The sequence below is a fragment of the Zonotrichia albicollis genome, chromosome 19 (genome assembly GCF_047830755.1).
Source record: "Zonotrichia albicollis isolate bZonAlb1 chromosome 19, bZonAlb1.hap1, whole genome shotgun sequence".
NCBI lineage: Eukaryota > Metazoa > Chordata > Aves > Passeriformes > Passerellidae > Zonotrichia > Zonotrichia albicollis.
In genome coordinates this window covers 12,651,283-12,670,430 of record NC_133837.1, presented here as the reverse complement: position 1 = coordinate 12,670,430, position 19,148 = coordinate 12,651,283, and the positions used below count along the sequence as shown (strand labels likewise).

The 19,148-nt window shown below is 63.8% G+C and overlaps 3 protein-coding genes across 8 annotated transcripts; 1 reads left to right on the top strand and 2 right to left on the bottom strand.

Annotated features, from left to right (window-relative positions):
• Positions 1-1,183: 1,183 nt before the first annotated feature.
• BTBD17 (BTB domain containing 17) lies at positions 1,184-4,987 on the top strand. Its single transcript, XM_074555362.1, has 3 exons — positions 1,184-1,636; positions 2,612-2,888; positions 3,405-4,987. Exons 1-3 carry the CDS (start codon positions 1,249-1,251, stop codon positions 4,483-4,485), a joined length of 1,746 nt encoding a protein of 581 aa, XP_074411463.1. The 5' UTR covers positions 1,184-1,248; the 3' UTR covers positions 4,486-4,987.
• A 631-nt stretch (positions 4,988-5,618) lies between these two features.
• DNAI2 (dynein axonemal intermediate chain 2) lies at positions 5,619-10,962 on the bottom strand. Its single transcript, XM_074555363.1, has 12 exons — positions 10,012-10,962; positions 9,554-9,715; positions 9,362-9,483; positions 8,698-8,837; positions 8,074-8,187; positions 7,504-7,643; positions 7,197-7,319; positions 6,788-7,014; positions 6,507-6,642; positions 6,290-6,436; positions 5,984-6,181; positions 5,619-5,891 (listed from the first exon to the last, which is right to left on the bottom strand). The coding sequence occupies exons 1-12, from the start codon at positions 10,192-10,194 to the stop codon at positions 5,853-5,855; spliced, it is 1,731 nt and encodes a 576-aa protein (XP_074411464.1). The 5' UTR covers positions 10,195-10,962; the 3' UTR covers positions 5,619-5,852.
• Positions 10,963-11,131: 169 nt separating this feature from the next.
• TTYH2 (tweety family member 2) lies at positions 11,132-18,952 on the bottom strand. 6 transcript variants are annotated; one of them, XM_074555365.1, is made up of 15 exons: positions 18,712-18,952; positions 18,053-18,225; positions 16,836-16,947; positions 15,928-16,148; positions 15,754-15,849; positions 15,607-15,679; positions 15,370-15,439; positions 15,185-15,240; positions 15,013-15,105; positions 14,844-14,936; positions 14,623-14,765; positions 13,739-13,927; positions 13,581-13,659; positions 13,162-13,179; positions 11,132-12,265 (listed from the first exon to the last, which is right to left on the bottom strand). In XM_074555365.1, exons 1-15 carry the CDS (start codon positions 18,838-18,840, stop codon positions 12,188-12,190), a joined length of 1,623 nt encoding a protein of 540 aa, XP_074411466.1. In that variant the 5' UTR covers positions 18,841-18,952; the 3' UTR covers positions 11,132-12,187. The 6 variants fall into 6 exon arrangements, with proteins under 6 accessions (XP_074411466.1, XP_074411470.1, XP_074411467.1 ...); XM_074555369.1 differs by having other exon boundaries at positions 13,162-13,174; XM_074555366.1 differs by having other exon boundaries at positions 13,745-13,927.
• Positions 18,953-19,148: the final 196 nt, after the last annotated feature.

Below are 19,148 nucleotides of genomic sequence, written 5' to 3'. Positions count from 1 at the left end.
GTGACGCGAGTGCACACGGGCGTGAATCCGTGTGCGCTGCCTGCGTGTCCCTGCCGGGCTCTGCCCTGGCTGCTGCAAACGCCCATTGCCCGGACACCGTGCCTCAGTTTCCCCAGCAGCACAGGGGGGTCCTGCTCTGCCCCGCTGTCCCCTGCCGGTCCCTGGGTCCAGCTCCGTCTCCCCGGTGCCCCCCAGCCCTCGGGGCGATGCCCTGGCACTGCCGCCTGGCACAGGTCGCTATGGTGAGCCAGCCCTCAGCCAGCACGGCTGCTCCCTCACCTCACCGCACACTGGCAGGTGTCACCCTGTCCCCTGGCGACCTCCAGCACCAGCCCCACGCTGCCCCGTGTCCCCCCACGGCCCTGAGCAGCCCAACACGGGGGTCCCCGGGCTGTGGCCGCCGCCCGGGCTGGCACGGTGCCCCTGGAGCGCCGGGCACACGCTCCGCATGCTGTTGTTTATCAGGCGCTGGTGAAATGAGGCGTCGGAGGAGGCGCTGAGCCGTGAACCGGCTGTGCCGCGGCGGGGGCCCGGTCCCCGCGGCCCCACGGTGCAAGGACACCCCCCGGGCCGGGCGCTCTGCTGGCACCGCGGCTTTGGGGGTGCCCAGGGCTTGAGCATCGCCCCTCTGCCCGTCTCTGCAAGGGGCCAGGGAGCCGCAGCAGCGCGGCCTGGGGCTGCTCGGTGTCTTGTACTGAGTGACCGAGCCCAAGGGTCAGGGACAGATGGCGATGCCACCACCCCGGCAGCTGCTGCAACATCTGCCCACGCCCAACATCTGGAAGCGTGTCTAAGCCCGTGTTCAGAGGGCTGTGCAGGGCACGGGGCTCCTCAGCAGTGCCCACGGGGCTGCTGTGCCCTTGTGGGTTGTGCTGCTCCTCTGTGGGATGTGTCCCCCGCCTGGGGTCCTGCTCCTGTGTCCCCATCGGGGTCACAGCCCCAGTGACACCGGCACCATTGGCCGACACCCGCTGCCCCTTCCCTGCCCACCCAGCACCGCCCCATCCTGGGCCTGTCCTGCTGCGGCTTTGGGGGGCCCCAGCCCCGCGGTGAAGCCCCCCAGGAGGTGTCGGGGCGGGCGGGGGGCCAGGGAGGCCGCACAGGGCGCCCGGGCGGCCTCTTGGCTGCAAAGGCTGGGAAAAGGGCAGGCAGTTCCTGCCGGCAGCGCGGATGCCATGGTGATGGGCTGCTGCCGGCATGAATACCCATGAGCCGGGGGGAGCGGGAGGCCACCGAGCTGTGCCCTGAATGCAAAGCCCCCGGCACAAATCGCCGCGGCCGCGCGTGGGGCTCCGTGCGGCGGTGCCGCCAGCACCGGGTCCCGCACGGCGCCGTCCCCGCTGCGGAGCGCCCGGGGGCGCGGAGCCGGGGCCGGGGGTCCCGGTGGGATGCGGGGGGGCTGGAAGCCGTTCCCGTGGCAACGGCCGGTCCCAGTTTCCACCAATCGATGCGGCGGCGCGGGCCCGCGGGCCGGGAGGGCGCGTGGCCTACATAAGCGGCGGGCGCGCAGCGTGCGCAGCACCCGGCAGATGCGCCTGCGACGCCATGGCCAGGCTGACGGGCACCCGGCCCGCGGCCACCCGCCGCTGGGGCTCTGCCGCCGCCTTCCTCCTCCTCCTCCTCACCGTGCAAGCCGGTAAGGGCGGCCGTGGCGCGGGGGAAGGCGCGGAGGGTCCCCGAGGCGCGGGCAGCGCTGCCCTCGCCGGGTGCCGGGGTGCGGCTCGGCGGCTGACGGAGAGCGGAGCGCGGCTCTCCGCTGCCCTCGGGGTGCCCGAGGGGATGGAAGTGGCTCCTGGGTGTGCTGCGCTCTCGGAGCAGGGTTGTGCTCGCTGGTGGGTACCCTGGGAAGGGCTCGGTGCCGCGGGGTACAGGGCGCCTGCTCCCCTTCCTCATTCCCGCTCCCCTTCCTCATCCCCCGGCCTTAAGCCGGCGCTGGGAAGGGTAATCCGTCGGCAAGATGGGATTTGAGAAGGAAGATGGATTTGAGACAGACGGGACCAAATTCGTCCTCGGGGAAGGATAATCGAGGAGCGGGTGGGACTGGTGTCAGGAGGGAGAAGAGGAGAGGAAGGAAGGATCCCAGTGCCCACAGGAGCATGGAGACCCCTGTTCCACATTCCCAGATGCCTCTTCAGTCCCTGTTGGGATCCCTGAAGTGACAACAGTGCAGCTGGTGACCCCAGGCTGCTCGGGACCCCATTCCTGGCTGCGGGGCAGAGCGTGCCTGGCTCCCCACACCCAGGGGCTCTCTGTCCATCCGTCAGGGATGTGAGGGATCAGGGCAATGCCCGGGGCTCCCTCTGCCCACAGCGGGGACGGGATCAGGACAGGCAGACCGGGCTGAGAGCCAGTGCCGCCGGCACCCGGCCATTTCCCAGCACACCCCAGCCTGGGACATGGTGGTCCCAGCCCTTCTGCTGCAGAAAGGCAGTTTTTTGGCTCTCAGGGACACAAACGTCCCCACGTCCTTTGTTCCCCACACTCCTTTGGCACCAGCAGCCCTTTGGCACTGGGGAGTGGAGGCAGGAGGTGCACAGCACCCCGGTAACCCCAGCCCACCTCAATGCCTGGCACTGGGGTGCAGCTCTGGGACGGTCCCGTCTCCCCGCAGCCCAAAAAGCCGACTTTAGTGGGGACTCCACGGCGGCCACCATCAACCACTCGCTGACGCTGCTGCAGCGGCTGCAGGAGCTGCTGCAGAACGGCAACGGCAGCGACTCGGTGCTGCGGGTCCGCTCGGCCGCCTCCGACGAGCCCAAGGTGTTCCACACGCACCAGCTGCTGCTCAGCCTCCAGAGCGAGGTCTTCGAGAGCCTCCTGCGCAACCAGAGCGTCGTGACCCTGTATGAGCCGCCCGAGACCGCTGCGCTCTTCGAGAAGTTCATCAGGTGCGTGGGGATGGGGAGGAGAGGAGGGTGCAGCTCTCCTGGGAACCATGGGGAGCTCCACGGGATGGGGATGGCCAGAAGGATGCAGCCAACGATGGGGATGTTCCCTTGGGAACAACAGGGAACATCCCTTATGGGATGTGCGTTTTGGGAGGGATGTGCAGTTTGGGAGGGACGTACGTTTTGGAAAGGATGTACATTTTGGGAGGGATGCAGCCCAAGAGGGAGAATTCCTCTCTCCCACCCTGTGGGATGGGTGGACGTGGAGGGAAGCGGCCAAAGAATATGGATGCTTCTCTTCATGGGATGCAGCCAGAAAAGGAGGATGCTCCGCTGGTGACCATGGAGATCACGTGGAATGGGAGGGAAGCGTCCGAGGAGGGAGTGATGCTTCCCTGGAAACCCTGGGGACCCCGTGGGGTGGGAATACTCAGTGGAAAGCAGAGGCTGCTCCCTTGGGAACTGAGCTGCCAGGGATGGATGTCCCCAGTGTCACCACCCCCTGCTCTGCCCCAGGTACCTGTACTGCGGGGGGGTCTCCATCCTGCTGCACCAGGCCATCCCCATGCACCAGCTGGCCAGCAAATACCGGGTCTGGGGGCTTCAGCGCGGCGTGGCCGAATACATGAGGACCCACCTGGCCAGCGAGTCCAGCCAGGGCCACGTGGTGGGCTGGTACCACTACGCCGTGCGCGTCGGGGACGCGGCGCTGCAGGAGAGCTGCCTGCAGTTCCTGGCCTGGAACCTGTCGGCGGTGCTGGGCAGCGCCGAGTGGGGCTCGGTGAGCGTGGAGCTGCTGCTGCTGCTGCTGGAGCGCTCCGACCTGGTGCTGCACAGCGAGCTGGAGCTCTACACCGCCGTGGAGGGCTGGCTGAGCCGGCGGCAGCCCGAGGCGCCCGTGGCCGAGCGGGTGCTGCGCGCCATCCGCTACCCCATGATCGCGCCCAGCCAGCTGTTCCGGCTGCAGGCGCAGTCGGCCGTGCTGGCGCGGCACCGCGCCGCCGTGCAGGACCTGCTCTTCCAGGCCTTCCAGTTCCACGCCGCCTCCCCGCTCCACTTCGCCAAGTACTTCGACGTCAACTGCAGCATGTTCCTGCCCCGCAACTACCTCGCGCCCAGCTGGGGCTCCCAGTGGGTCATCACCAACCCTGCGCGCGACGACCGCAGCACCAGCTTCCAGACGCAGCTGGGGCCCAGCAGCCACGACGCCGGCAAGAGGGTGACGTGGAACGCGCTCTTCTCGCCACGCTGGCTGCCCGTCAGCCTGCGCCCCGTCTACTCGGACTCGGTGGCGGGCGCCGTCCAGCCCGTGCGCATCGAGGACGGGCGCCCGCGCCTCGTCATCACCCCGGCCATGAGCAGCCCCGACTTTGCCGGCGTCAGCTTCCAGAAGACCGTGCTGGTGGGCGTGAGGCAGCAGGGCCGCGTGCTGGTCAAGCACGCCTACAGCTTCCACCAGAGCTCGGATGAGGCCGCCGATTTCCTGGTGCATGCCGACCTGCAGAAACGCACCTCCGAGTACCTCATCGACAACTCCCTGCACCTGCACATCATCATCAAGCCCGTCTACCACTCCCTCATCAAGGTGAAGAAGTAATGAGGAGCAGCTGGGTGCTGCCGTGCTGGCCCCAGCACTGTGGGGGCAACGCTTGGTCCTGTAGGTAGATGGGGGTCCCCTCGCTGGGGGGCTCCAGGACTGAGCTCTGCACTGCCCACCCCTCCCTGACTGTTCCCCTGCCATGTCCCGTCCCCACCGCTGTCCCTGGGGATGGAGGATGCTGGGAGTGCCCCAGACCCATGTAGGGGGTGCAGGAGGTGAAATGTGCAGCCCACGGGCACATCACAGACCCCAGTGGGTGTGGGGATGGGGACAGGGACAGCCCATCCCTCCTGTGAGGCAGCCCCGGGGTCCCTCTGTGTGTGCAGCTGGGCCCAGCTCAGGAGCAAACAGAGCTGCCCAGTCTGGGGTTGAGGGGCCCGTCAGCCTCCCCCAGTGGAGGAGGGGTGGGGGGCACTGTCCCCACTGGCGGTGGCAGCTGCCCCATCCCTGTCCAGGTACCCCCACCCCTTTCCTAATAAAGCAGAAAATAACTGTGGGATGTGTGGGGCATCTTTGGGGTGATGCTGCTTCCCAGCCCAGCTCCTGATGGAACTCCTGGGAAGGAGAGCACCCATCCAGGCATGGATGCAGTTCCCTGTGGGGATGTGGGTCCCTGCTTGGTGTGGGTTTGGGGGGTGATGGCCCATGAACCCTGTCCTGGCACTGCTCACCCACGGGTGGGTTCAGCCCCTGAGCAGAGCCTGGGGAAGGGTCCTGCTGGGGGCTCCCCCTCAGCCCACAGAGAGCCACCCGTGTGATGTCCCCATCGCTGTGACAGTGCTGCTGGCAGCTCGTTAATGATTAATTAAGGGGGGTGAGGAGTCGGGGTGGCTGCCAGCTCTACCAGCAGGGCTGTGTTTACCCAGCACTGATAACCCAGCCCGGGGCAGCTCCTGTGGGCACACAGAGCCCAGAGGGGACTGGGGCCCCCAGCTGCCACCAGCCACCCTGCTGTGCCCTGCTGCACGGCCTGGGGACACTGAAGCACACCCTGTGCTGCCGTGGCTGCTTGGCTGTGCTCAGCCACTGGCTTTGGGTGTCCTGGGTCAAGGAAAGGACAGGAGGAGCAGGAGGACGAGACTTTCCCACCCTCTGCTCGACCCTGCTGTGACACAAGAGGAAATGAGACGTGGAAAGCACAGCTTTATTCACACCAAAGGAAATAAGGATGCAAAGGCCAGGGAGCAGCTGTGGGGTCAGGGGGCTGTGCAGAGTCCCCCACTTGCCATCCCAGGAGGGCAGAGAGCCCAGGAGAGCTGCCTGGCCTGGGGACAGTGGCTTTGTCCCTGCAGCACCTCTGGCATGGAGGGGACAGGAAGGTGCAGCTGCAGCACACTGACCTTGGCATCCTCCTACTCCTCCTGCTAGCTTTGCTCCTCTGCAGCTGCCTCCTCCTCTTCACCCTGACAGACAGAGGTTCACCCTGAGGTTCACGCTGTGCCCTGCCCTTGCTGGGGTCCCTGCCGTGGTGGCCAGGCTGTCCCATCCCTGTTACCTCTGCGGGCGCTTCCAGGCCTCTCCTCCGCCGCTCTGCCTTGATGCTGGCGAGGAAATCTTCTCGGGCCTGCTGGAAGATCTGCACTGCATCCTCCTGCTGCTCGGGCTGGGCCCGCAGGCGGTCCTGCTCCCGCAGCAGCCGCTCCTTGTACTTGTCCTGCAGGACCTTCTCCCGCCTGGCCTCCCGCTCGAACATCTGGGGGCACATGTGGGGGCACATGTGGGGGCACAGGGGACCCTGTGACACGGCTGGGCACAGCACAGGGCTGCAGGCAGACGGTGGGCACTCTCAGAGGGCACATACCGTGGAGGTCAGGGTCTTCTCGTTCTTGCGGATGGTGCAGAGCCCCGGGGAGAGCTCCACGAGGGAGACATTGCCCATCTTGGTGGCACAGCTGACGATGCGCCCGTTTTCCTGCGAGCACAGGCTGAGCAGGGGATCGTTGGACACCTGGGGACACGTGGGGGGTGACACTCGGCCCTGAGGTGATGTGAGGGTCCCGGAGGTGCTGGGGACCCACCTTGACGCTGAGGGAAGGCTCCTTCTGGTGGAAGAGGATGTCCCAGATGTCCAGGACGCCGTCCGACCGGACAGTGAAGAACACGGCCGGCTTCACGGGGCTCCAGCACGTGTTCATCAGGTAGGAGCTGTGGTACCTTCCAGCAGAGCCAGCCCTCAGCCACGCTGGCACTTCCCTGCCTCGGGCACAGCCCAGGGCTGACCAGATCCCACTGCCACCCGCCCTGGGGATGATTTCTGGCCGACTAAAGGCCCTCTAGTACTTCTCTAAAGGAGACCTACCTGGTCTCCATAATTGAGGATGAATCCATGAGCTCCTCAGTCCAGATCCGAGCAGTCCAGTCACCGACTGACAGGAAGACTTTGGGGAAGAAGGGGTTCCTGGTCACCCTGTAGACAGCCCCGATGTGGCTTCTGAAGATGTTGGCGATTTTCTCAGGCGGTGTCTTGGCATCACGATTGCAGGAGATGATGATGCCCTGCTCTGTGCCCACCAGGAACTTGGTGGGCTGGGGGTGGGAGCAGGAGGGTGCAGCTGTCAGCAGGATGGAGACCCCATGGTGTGGGGGGCAGCAGGGGATCCCAGAATCCTGGACCCACCACCATGGTGGGTTTAGGGACTGAAACCCCTGGGCTGGGCTCCCCCTCGTGCCCAGGTCGGGCTGTGGGTGGTGGGCACAGGGACACTGACCAGGATGGGTGCAAAGTCCAGGGAGCTGGCACCCAGAGCATCCTTCAGCTGATCTTGCCGGCTGATGTCCAAGACCAGTCTCTCGCTGGGCTGTGACATCTTGCGGATGTCCCACCACAGCACCTGCGGGGACAAGGCGTGGCAGGGGCTCTGGGGCTGCTCCCAGCACGGTCAGAGGTGCTGGCAGTCCTGCAGCTGCCCCGTGCCAGCCTGGGAGAGCGGGATCTTGTGCTGCTGAGGGGCAGGGCAGGCACAGGAAGCTCTTCAGGAGCCCTGAGGAGCCCCTTGCCCAGCTGCAGCCCCTCACCTGTCCGTCAGTGGAGCCGGAGAAGCACTCGGTGCCCGTTCGGGAGGGCAGCCAGTACGCTCCATACACGGGGTCCCTGTGGCTGAACTCCACAGGGGTCATCTCCATGGGCAGCCCCCCTTTCCTGGTGTCCCAATACACTGGGGAGGAAAAGAAAAACCCGTGCCCAGCTCCTTTCCTTGTCATGATTGCCCCACTGTCCAAGCTGGAACAGGGAGCAAACCTCACCCGGTGCTCCCCAGAGATCATCCAGGGTGGTGGGAGAGGTGGGAGCACAGCACTCATCCTGCTCATCCCCTGGATCCATCCATCCATCCATGGATTTCATCCCTCCATCCATCCATCCATCCATCCATCCATCCATCCATCCATCCATCCATCCATCCATCCATCCATCCATCCATCCATCCATCCTTGTCATGGTGTCCTCCCCTCCCTGGGTGCCCGCTCAGGTGGGCACACCCCTGCCCACAGGTAAATGCCAGGGCTCCTCCTGCTCTCCCAGAGGCAGCACAGGTCCTGGCAGAGTAGCAGGGCTGGAGCCAGCCTGGAGCAGAGTTCACCTCTCACCTATCTGCCCGTTGTAGCAGCCTCCCAGCATGTGATACCAGTCCTTGGAATTGTACTCCAGGGTCAGCACAGGGGACGAGGGCTTGAGGGTGAGCTCTGGGGTGTAGGGTTTTTCTACAAGGAGGGATGAGTGAAAAGCAAAGGGTGAAGCCCCCAAAATCAGCCCCCAGCCCACCCTGCTGCCTCCACCCCATTCCCTGACACAGCTGTGTGCAGGAGGAGGTGCCCATGTCACCAGGAGCTGGCCTGGGGACAGACCCTCAATACACAAATCTGCATCCCCACCCTTCTTTTTGTCCTTTTCACTCCAAAATACACCAGGTGTGAGGCAGGCTTGCACAAATCTCACCCCAGGCTCCTGCCGCCTCTTTCTTCCTTCAATACCAGCTGCACCACATCAACACCAGCCCCTCATGTGAGCTGGTGGGGCTCCCATTTCTCCTGGTTCTGCACTGAGGCTCCCCCAGTGACCCTCCCTGGGGTGCTGTCAGCCCCATCCTGCTCTCTGAGACACAAAGACCACCATCCCCTGGTGGGTTTGCCCTTGCTGCCAGCCCCATCCTGCCCTCTCAGACACAAAGTGCTCCATCCCCTCTCCCCTGGTGGGTTTGCCCTGGCCCTTACCCACATCCCAGACGTAGGAATCAGAGTTCAGGTTCCTGCTCTCCTGGAAGTCCAGGCTGCAATAAGCCACGGCCACGGCCCTGTTGCCATCGGGGTGCCAGGAGAGGTGCGTGCACATCCTCCTGGGGTTGTTGGGGTCCCTTTGGGGTGACACACCGGCCAAAATGGGTCAGTTTGCAAATGCCTGGGATAAGCATCTCCCACAGGGAACTGTGGGAACCACAAGGAAACCAATCTGCAGCCCTCAAGCCTTGAGTGCAGGAAATGATTCTCCTGAGGGGTCGGGCGGGGGGAGAAGAGTTGATGATTTCATCCTCTTTCCAGTCATACCTTTCTAAAAATCCAGTTATCTTACTGGATCTGACTCCTAAACACCCCTGATGTGGAAATTAACCTTTGAGGCACCAAGAACAAGGAGGAAAATCCAAAAGCACCATCAGGAGATGCTCAGAGCTGGGTCTGACCCTGCTTCCCTCCCGCAAACCCCCTGGGCAGGGAGGGAGTGGTGGGGCAGGGAGGGTTCAGGTTTGTGGGGCTCTCCGCTCACAGACTGCACCAGAACCACCCCAAACTCACTGGAATTGAACTCCTAATGTTCTCCCATTTTTTGTGAAGGTGGTTTGACCCCACTGAGGCTCTGGTGAGTTCCCCCCAGCTGTGCTACCTGATGACACAGATGATTTTGGCTGAGGGATGCTCCTCATCCTCATCTTCCTCCTCTTCCTCCTCAAAATATTCCTCGTAGATGTCGATGGTGTTGTTCTGCCTGATGTAGTGCTCCACCACCTGCAGGGACAGCAGGGCTGTGGCTCTGGGGGGCTCTGGGGGTCTGGGGGGGAGCAGGGCAGGCTCTTACAAAGCCGAGGCGCTGGATAGTCTTGGTGTAGACCTCTTCCCTCTCCACCTCCTCCCGGTAGCGCGTGGTCAGCTCCTGGTTCTTGGGGTCCACGTGCTTGGGCCAGCCGCCCTCCACGTGGTTCACACCCCGGATGGTCACCTGTGACCGCTCCGTGTTCACCTGGACATGGGGACACGGGGGGACACAGGCCCTGAGCCCAAAATCTGCCCATCACACCATCCATCCATCATCATCCATCCATCCATCCATGGATTCCATCCATCCGCCCATGGATTCCATCCATCCATCATCCATCCACCCATCAATTCCATCCATCCATCCATGGATTCCATCCATCCACCATCCATCCATCATCCATCCATCCATCCATCCATCCATCCATCCATCATCCATCCATCCACCCATCCATTCCTCCCAAGATGTCCCCTCTTCCCTGTGAGGGGGTGTCCCTGTACCTCATGCCCGGCCAGGACAGGACCCTCCTGCACCGCGAAGTCCACGGGGTCCTGGGGGATGAAGTCTTCGGCCAGGGCAGGGTCGGGTGGGATGTTCACAGTGACCTCGGCCGGGAGGTCTGAGAAGACGCAGGGGCGGCCGAACTCGCTGCGCTTCCGCGAGTACTCGTACTTGATCTCCATGGTGGAACGGGATGGAAAGGATGGCGGGACCGGGGACAGAGGGCAGGCCCTCCAAGGGAACCCCAAAAAGGACGGGGGGCCTCAGGGATGGAGAGCTCCAATGGGGGTGGAGGGCCTTGGGGAAGCCCAAAAGGAAACAGAGGCCTCAGGGAGGAGGAGAGAGTTCCAAAGGAGAGCGGGAGGCGCTGAGAGGATCCCAAAAGGGAGTGGGGGGCTCTGAGAGGATCCCAAAAGGGAGTGGGTTCTCAGGGATGGAGAGCGGGATCTCGGGGAGCTCCAAAAGGAGAGAGGGTTTCAGGGATGAAGGAAAGGAAAAAAGGAATAGGAGCCTCAAGGAGACCCAAATGTGAACAGAGAGCCTGGAGAGAGAGGATGCTGAAAGAGACGGGGAACCCCAAAAGGAAATGGGGTCTCTGATGGAGGACCCCAAAAGGGAGAGGGAACCCTCCAGAGCCCCAGAAGACTGTGCAGGCTGTGGGAATGTCCCAGAAGGGAACAAGAAGCTCAGAGAGTCCCAGACGATCCCAAAGGGAACAGGAACCTCGGCAAAGCCCAAACGGGAGCAGGGATCCCATGCAGGGAGGACCCTGAGAGAGCCTCAAAGTGCAGCGGGAGCCCCAGAGTGGAGCTGAGCCACAGGCACGGAGTGAGGAAGTGCCCAGAGTGAGCACGGACCCCGCGGAGGCCCCGGGACCCCGATGCGGCCGGGTCCCGTCCCGCTCCCGGTGAGGCCTGACCGGGGACGCGTTGCCGTTGCCAGGCAACAGCCTGAACACCATCACGTGACACCGTCACGTGACGCTGACCTCACCATAATGGCGGCGGCGTCACGCGACCGCCGCCATCTTGGGAAGGTCAACTCAAAACTGCCCCTAACACCGAATTAACCACCCAAAAAATGATTATCCCCCCAAAAAGCCCACACGGGAGACAGTAATTTAGTCCAAGTGTTTATTATCTTTCCTCCCAAAAGGGCACAAACAAATCCAGCCAGACTCCAGCCCCCAGCCGGAGCCCTTCGGTTAGTTCACATGCGGTTACAACAGCTCTTCTACCAGTACCGTTACATGGAAACGTTAAAAGCCAAAGAAATAAAAAAATCCCTCGGGATATTCCCCAAGGGGAGGAATGCTAGTCACGGGGAATATGGAGTGGGGAGTCAGGGATGTCCTGGCACTGGGGTGGGCACACACCACCACCCATCTGCACCCTTTGGGGTCTGGGTGGATGGGGCAGGGGGTCCATCCCTGAACCAGGGGGAAGGGGCCTTTCCTGGGGTCCCTGTGCCAAAGGGCAGCCCAAAGGGGCAGGTTCAGCTCTCCCAACTCCCCACCCTGGAAATACTGGCTGAGCCTCCAGGGTGGCAGGTCCATGTTGTCCCACCCCAGGGATGCCCCAGCAGCTCCTGTCCCTCTCCCAGGGGATTAGTGACCACTCCAGGGCTGCAGGAGGAGGGGAGCCTGCCCCATCCCACACCCGCCTTGGGGGACCAAAAAGAGCCTAAACCCACCCCAAACCCCACTGCAGTGACCCCTCTCTGAACAGAGCCAGCACCTCCCAAACCCCGGGGGCAAAGTGAGGGAAAACCAGCAGGGCCAAAACATCCCAAATCCCTTATCCTGGGAAATGTGAGGGCCAAAACATCCCAAATTCCTCATCCTGGGAAATGCCAGGGCCAAAACATCCCAAATCCCTCATCCTGGGAAATGCCAGGGCAGCTGGAAAGGGCTGGGGAAGGGTTTGGGATCACTAGTGGTTGGTGCTGCATTGCTAGGGGAGCCCCAGGGCAGCATGGCGCAGGGTTTGTGCTCCAGAATGTTCCACAGGGACAGGAGGAGCCCCTGCAGCCCCTCTGCGCTCCCAGGAGCCCCTAAGGCAGCAGGTGTGGGGCTGTGAGGGCAGGGGGTGCTGGGGGGCTCCAGGTTTGTCCCCCAGCCCCGCCGTGGCTCCTACCCCGTGCTGTGCTGTCCCTCGGGCTCTTTGGTGTCCCCTCCTAGGCCGGGAAGTCGCCGCGGTGCCGGATGTGCTCATCGGTGACCGCCAGGTACGTGGCCCTCATGCTCGGGGAGTACTGGGGGGAACATGGGGGTCAGCACCCCAAAACGGGGGTCAGCACCCCAAAATGCCCCCAGGGGTGTTCTCGTAGGGGTTAATCCTGAATTAATCTGCCAGGGGGCATGGAAAGGGTCAGACCCTGCTCTCAGCCCGCTGAGGGCTGGGGGAGACAAGAGTCCCCTCCTCAAGCTAAATCCAACTCTGCTTTGTCCCTTCCCAGGTTCATCCTCCACTTTCCCAGCTTCCCAGATTCATCCCAAATCTGCCCCCTCTCCAAACCAAAACCCTTCCAGCCTGTCCAGTTCTGCTTTATCCCTTCCCAGGTTCATCCTTCATCCCAAATCTGCCCTGGGGGTGTGTCTGTGGGATGAAACCTCCAGCCCCACCCCAGCATCAATTCCTGCAGGATTTCCCAGCAGGGAGGATCACCCCGGGCAGGCATTAAGGAAGATTATTCTGAGTTTGTTATTCTGGACTCGGAAAGTCTTTCCTCAGGGATCTGAATCCTGGGTGAATTAAACTGTTCAGGGCTGGGAGAAGAGCTCCAATTAATCCCCCCACTTGTGTCCCCCCCTGGGAGGAGGCTCTGCCAGCTGCCAGGTCTGTGAGATGGGATCCAAACTTCCACCTGATGGGAAAAATCCTCCCTGGAGGGGAGGGACAATATTCCTGTCCAGGCAGCATTCCTGGGGCCACATCCTGGCTGGGAGGGATGGAGACAGGGACCAGCATCCCAACACGTGGGAGCTGAAAATCCTCTTGGCCTTTTGTCCCCCCTCCCTGAGCTCTCTGCACCCCAAAATCCAGGCAGGAAAAGGGGATGGAGGGAGGTGTGGAAGGGTGAGGAGGAGGAGGGTAGAACCTGGTTGCTGCCCCGGGGCTAAGGAGGGAGAAGGAAGTGGCTGAACTTACTCTTGATGGGCAACTTAGCTCCAAAATAATGGATGCAAAAAATTAAAAGAAATCACAAATAAAAAAAAAATTAAAAAAAAAGAAAAATAAAAGAAAAAAGAAGGAAAGAAAAAAAAAGACAAGGAATAAAAAATGAAGCAGCAATACCAGACAGGGCAGGATTAACGAGCAGGGAAATGGGAATGTGAAGGGATTGTGAGGAGCATCCTCTGAGAGCCAGGATAGAGAGGAAGCACAGGGAGGGGACGCTCATTTTGGTGTCCCCAAACATGTGGTGGCCGTGCCCCTCCCCATGGGTGGCCGGGATTTGGGTCAGAGCCGGGCAGGAGCCACCAGGACCCCCCATCCCTGTCCCACCCCGCAGACCCACAGTGACCCCCAGGGTGTCACAAGGCTTTGTCCCCGGCCCCCCATCGTACCGTGGGGGGAGGAGAGCCCCTCCCGATGAGGGGCACGTTCTCATAGCGGGGGTTCCCTCCGAAGAGCACGGCCTGGTTCCTGGGGGGCACAGCGAGACTCCGTCACCCCCTGCCCATCACAGGGCCACGGCCATGGCACGGGGGGCTCGGGGGCTCACATGTACTCAGACACGGGGGCGTTGGACACGGTCTGTGCCGCCGGGGGCTGCAGGCTGCTCTGGCTGCCCAGGCTGCTGCTGTAGCTGCAGAAGCTGCGCAGCTGCCCCCGCGGAGGGCGGTGCGTGGCCATGCGCCGCGCTGCGGGGTTGAACGGGTCCTCCTCGTCCATGTCATCGTAGTCCCGCTCCCTGCGGGGGCACAGCAGTGCTGGCATCACACCCAGGGTGGCAGAGAGGGGCTCTGCTGCAGTGTGTTTTTATGCTCTGTAATACTCTGAAGTAGTTTTGTTTTGTATCCCCAAATGGTTTATCCCAGGCTGTATCCCCTTCCTTTACCTGTGTAATCCCTCTCCCTGGATGAGATCATCCCCAAATCCCCACCCTGGCTCTCTGTCAATCTCTCAGCATCCCATCCCCTCCATCTAGAAGCTTTGGTCCAGGATGTCGAGTGATCAGCCAGAGGCCAGGGCTCAGCCCCCCAAGCCTTGCCCTATGTGCTGTCCTAAATGTCCATCTCCCAGTACCCATCCCTCAGGGTCACTCATTGGTCAGTAAAATGTTATCTACTTTGGGTTTCCACCTCCCTTTAAATGTAACCTTGGCACATCTCCCTCTCCCGGCAGGAGCCCCCTGAGGTGTGGGGACTCCTTTGGGACTGCTGGAATAAAACCTTGGATTAACCCCTGCTAAGAGTCGGCCCTTTATCTTCTACCTGCTGCAAAGGTGACCAGCCCAGGTGCCCTCAGCACCCTCGGGGCACAGAGAGCATCCCCCTGGTGTCTGGGACTTGGGACTGGCCGAGGGCTCCTGAGAGGCTCCCAAGGGACAGGGACAGGGCTCTCTGTGCCCAGGGGGAGGGCAGGGGGCACAGGGGGCACACACACCTCCCAGCCAGCTGCTGCCAGGCTCGTGGGGCTGCGCAGATCACCGTGGAGAAGGCAGCGGCCGCCAGCAGGGAGAAGAGCCCCAGGTAGAGCAGCCCCTCCACGCCGTCGTAGCAGATGCCAATGAGGCCATCCAGGTAGTCCTGGTGGGACACAGGCAGGGCAGCGCTGGTGGCACCCCAGGGGACCCCAGCCATGCTCCCCTGTCACCCCCTCCTCACCTTGTGCAGCCCCCGGCAGTCCAGCAGTGCTGTCAGCTGGTGCAGGCTGGTTTCTGAGGAGTTGAGGAGCTGCTGCACCCTCAAAAGGTCTTTCTGTGATAAAAGGGGGGGTCAGGCAGCTCTGGGGAGCAGAGGGAGGGATGGGGATCCCTGCTCCCCGCTCCTGTACCTCAGCTGTGGGGAAGAGGGGCAGCGCATACTGGATGAGCCCCTGGATCTGGATCTGCATGGTGGTCAGCGAGCGCTGGAACACGGTGAGAGCCTGCAGGGGGGAGTGGGGCACAGTCACAGACCCCCCCAGGCCCAGGCAGCACCAAAGGGGGTGCCCACCCCCCCTGTACCTGCTGGAAGGGGCTGCTCAGGCTCTGGTCACAGTACAGGTAATAATGAACCACCTCTGCAGAGAGAAGGGGAACATCAGCAGGGGCATCCTGGGACTCAGGGAGCCATGGGGGGACAGTGGCAGACCCCAGGTGGGTTTGGGGGTCCTGCCCATGCCTGCCTCCACCTCACAGCCAGCCCTCACCTGCGCTGATCTCATCATCTGTCTGGTTCATGATGAACTTGTCCGGCGCCACACAGAAGTCGCTGGTGCCCTGTGGGGACAGAGCGATGTCACCAAAACCCACAGAGCTCATCACAGCCCCCAGCAACCTTTCCCTCCCGCCCCTCCTGCCCCAAAGAATGTCAGTGATGCCCACAGTGCTTGGCACAGCCCTGGGCAGCCCTTCCCTCCCTCTCCCTCCCCTCCTGCCCCACTCACCACCGCAGCCGCCGTGTCCACGGCCATGGAGGCCCAGCTGAGGACCAGCATGAGCAGCCCACAGCACAGCATCCTGCAGGGAGAGCAGAGTGGGCAGCATGGCTGGGGGTCCCCGTGAGCCCCCCGAGGCCGTCCCCAGGTACTCACAGGAGCAGCAGGCAGCGGGAGTGCTTGGCCAGCCCCAGGCAGGCCAGCAGGCAGACGGTGAGGACGAGGATGAAGAAGAGCAGGTAAGCCAACCACCTGGGGGCAGAGGAAGGCTGTGTCACACAGGGGCACCTCCCCAGCCCTGCTGGCACATCCCAGGGTGCTGGGGCTCACCTGTAATACTCCACATAGGCCACCTGTCCCGACAGCTCGGTGAGGTCAGTGCTGACGCCCCGCCAGGCCGGCAGCCCCTGGAGCTGCAGGACAATGCTGCCAGCCAGCTGCTGCGTGAACTTGAGGGTCTGCACGTAATCCCCCCGCGAGGCCAGCAGCTCGTTCAGCCGTGCCAGGTGCTGCTCCAGCGCTCCCTGCATCTGCAGCGTGGTGCTGGCAACCTAAGGGCACAGGGATGGTCAGTGCCCTGGGATGGTCAGTCCCTGAGATCGTCAGTGCCCTGGGATGGTCAGTGCCCTGGGATGGTCAGTGCCCTGGGATGGTCAGTGTCCAGGATGATCATTCCCCCAGGATGGACAGTCCCCGGGATGGTCAGTGCCTGGGACGGTCAGTGCCCCAGGATGGTCATTCCCTGGGATGGTCAATGCCTGGGATGGTCAGTGACCCATGATGGTCATTTCCCCAGGATGGTCAGTGCCCAGGATGGTCAGTCCCCCAGGATGGTCAATCCCCGGGGATGGTCAGTCCCCCAGGATGGTCATTCTCCCGGGATGGTCAGTGTCTCTGGATGGTCAGTCCCCCAGGATGGTCAATCCCTGGGAATGGTCAGCCCTGGGATGCTCAGTCCCCCGGGATGGTCAGTCCCCCAGGATATTCAGCACCCACCAGCCTGGCAGAGCCCTGTGCCCCATCCCTGCAATGCTTTCCCCAGCAGATCAGCTCCCCCCACCCCTCAGTGCCCTCAGAGCAGCCCTCACCCAGCCCTGGCGGGGCACAAAGGTCCCATTCTGCAGGGTGACATCACCCTCTGTGCCCGGCCAGCACAGCCACGCCAGGGCTTGGCCGGACGTCCCTCCTGGGGCTCCAACCAAACCCAGAGCAGGGACTGAGGCACCCGGGGGTCCTACCAGGGAGTCGATGCCAGTCAGGGTCTGGTTGGCGTGGTCCAGGGCATAGAGCAGCTGGAAAACGCCGTCGTTGGTCTCGCTGTTCCCGTAGAAGCCGACGCCAACAGCGGCGCTGTGGGCAGAGAGGGGACACTGGTGACAGGGGAGGGACACGCTCACCCTGCCACGCCTGCTGGAGAGGGGACACCCCCTGCTTTTGGGGGACAGGGCAGAGACAGAGAGAGGGGCAGGGACAGCAGCATGGTGGGAACCTGCTCCTGCTGGTGACAGCCAGAGCTGTGCCTTGGAAGCTCCTCCTGGCAAACCTGAGAGATTGAGGGCGGAGGGGCTGGGCCAAGCAGATTAGGGGAATCCGCCGTGGCTGCGATTAAACCTTCGCCTCCAGGGCCTGCGGAGAGCTCCCTGCAGCTGCTGCAGAGCTGGGATGGAGCTCAGAGCTGGCTCTGAGGACAGATGTGCCCACGGCCGTGTCCTGGCCGGGCACGTGCCCACAGTGTGCTCACCAAACCCTGGTACAAAAAGAGGCTGCTGGGGGGGTTCAAAGTCCCCGGGAGCTGCAGAATGGATTCCAGCCATGCTGGGAGGGCTGGGGGAGCTGGCTGAGCTCATTAGTGCCGTCTCCCTGTCTCCCTGCTCCATGCGAGGCTCCAGGCAGCCATCTCGCTCCGCCCCGGCACAGCTCCCTTTGTCTGGAGCCAGGGTCGTGGCCAGGCAGCCAAAGGGGCCCGGGGCCCACCCTGCTCCCCCCAGGCCACCAATGCTGGGGGACACTCGGGGTGGCTGCCCTGGGCGTTCTCCCAGCCACCCCAAACCGAGGTGGGCTTGGGAAGCCCCCAGAGCTGGGTGAAGAAGAGTCCCCTTGTTTAATTGTTGTGGCTGCAATTAAGGTCGGGCACAAGGGAGCTGCCAGCTGGGTCACGCTGCCGCCCGCCATCTGCTCCGGGCTGGGATTAGCGACCGGCCCGGGATTAGCCGGGAATTCTGCACAGCCCTGATGGGGACGGGGCCGGAGCCGGCCCGCAGCTGCTCCCCGGGGCTGCCCCGGCAGCTGCGCGGGAGGAGGCAGGGATGGATGGATGGACGGATGGATGGATGGATGGATGGATGGATGGAGCACGTTCATTGCACGGATCTAATTAAAGCCACTCGCAAAGGCTGGAGCGCAGAGTCCCCTCGGTGACGGGGGGACAGCAGCAGGTCCCTGTCCCCGCGCTCACCAGCAGATGAGCCCGGCGGTGACGGCCATCCAGGTGACACAACACGAGTGGGGCCGCTTGCTCTCGGCGTCCTGCTCCCTCTTGCAGCAGCACAGGCAGATCAGGTACACGGTGAGGAAGAGGAGGTTGAGGCCGAGGCACACGGCGGCCAGCAAGCCCAGGACAAGCAGCGACTGGCAGGAGAGAGGGGACAGTGTCAGCCGCCGTGCCCGTGACCCGCTCGCGTGGCCGGGATGCGGCGGCGCTCCGCGCCCCACGGGACTGTCACGTGCGGAAGAGGAAGAAGTGTCCCCGTCCCTGTCCCCGTCCCTGTCCCCGTTCCCTGGCACGGCCCCGAGCCGGGGGTGCAGCGGGGCTATGGGGGCACCGGGACGGCGGCGCTGCCCCCTCCCCGTGCGGGGTCACGGCGGGCCGTGCCCCGGGATGCCGGGCGGCTCCGGGAGCGCGGGGCGGGGGCAGAGGAAGCGGCGGGGCCGGGAGGGGAGCGGCGGGGCCGGGGTGCCGGTGCCGGCCGGCCCGGGCCATGAAAGGCGCTTTGTGCGCCGTGAGATCAGAGCCGGCGCCGGGCACCGCCGTGGGGGCGGGCGGGCGGGGGGCGCGGGGCGAGCGGGACCGGGCGCGGGGGGCGCGGGGAGGGCGCGGGGGTCCCGGGCCGGTACCTGCTGGTAGTCGGGGTCCTGCGGGCGGAAGGTGCTGGGCACGGGCTGCAGGCGGGGGTCGCGGTGCGGGAGCCCGTGCAGCCAGGCCGCCCACCAGGGCGCCAGGTAATCGGCGCGGGCGGGCCCCATGGCGGGCCGGGGTCGCCGCGCTGCCGGGCGGGGGGCGGCGGTGCCGCCACGCCGCGGGCTCTGCCCGCCCGCCCCGCACACGCCCCGGGAGCCACCCCCCGGTACCGCCCCCCGGTACCGCCCCGAGCCCTGCGCCCCGCCCCGGGCCGGGACAGCCCTGCCGAGACAGCCCCGCGACACCGCGCCCCGAACCTCGGCTGTAGGGGCACCCACGGCACTGTCAGAGCCCGCTATGGAGGGCACGATGGTGGCACTATGTGCCAGCCCCAGGTCCTGTCCCCAGCTGTCACCCCAGAGCGAAGGGGCAG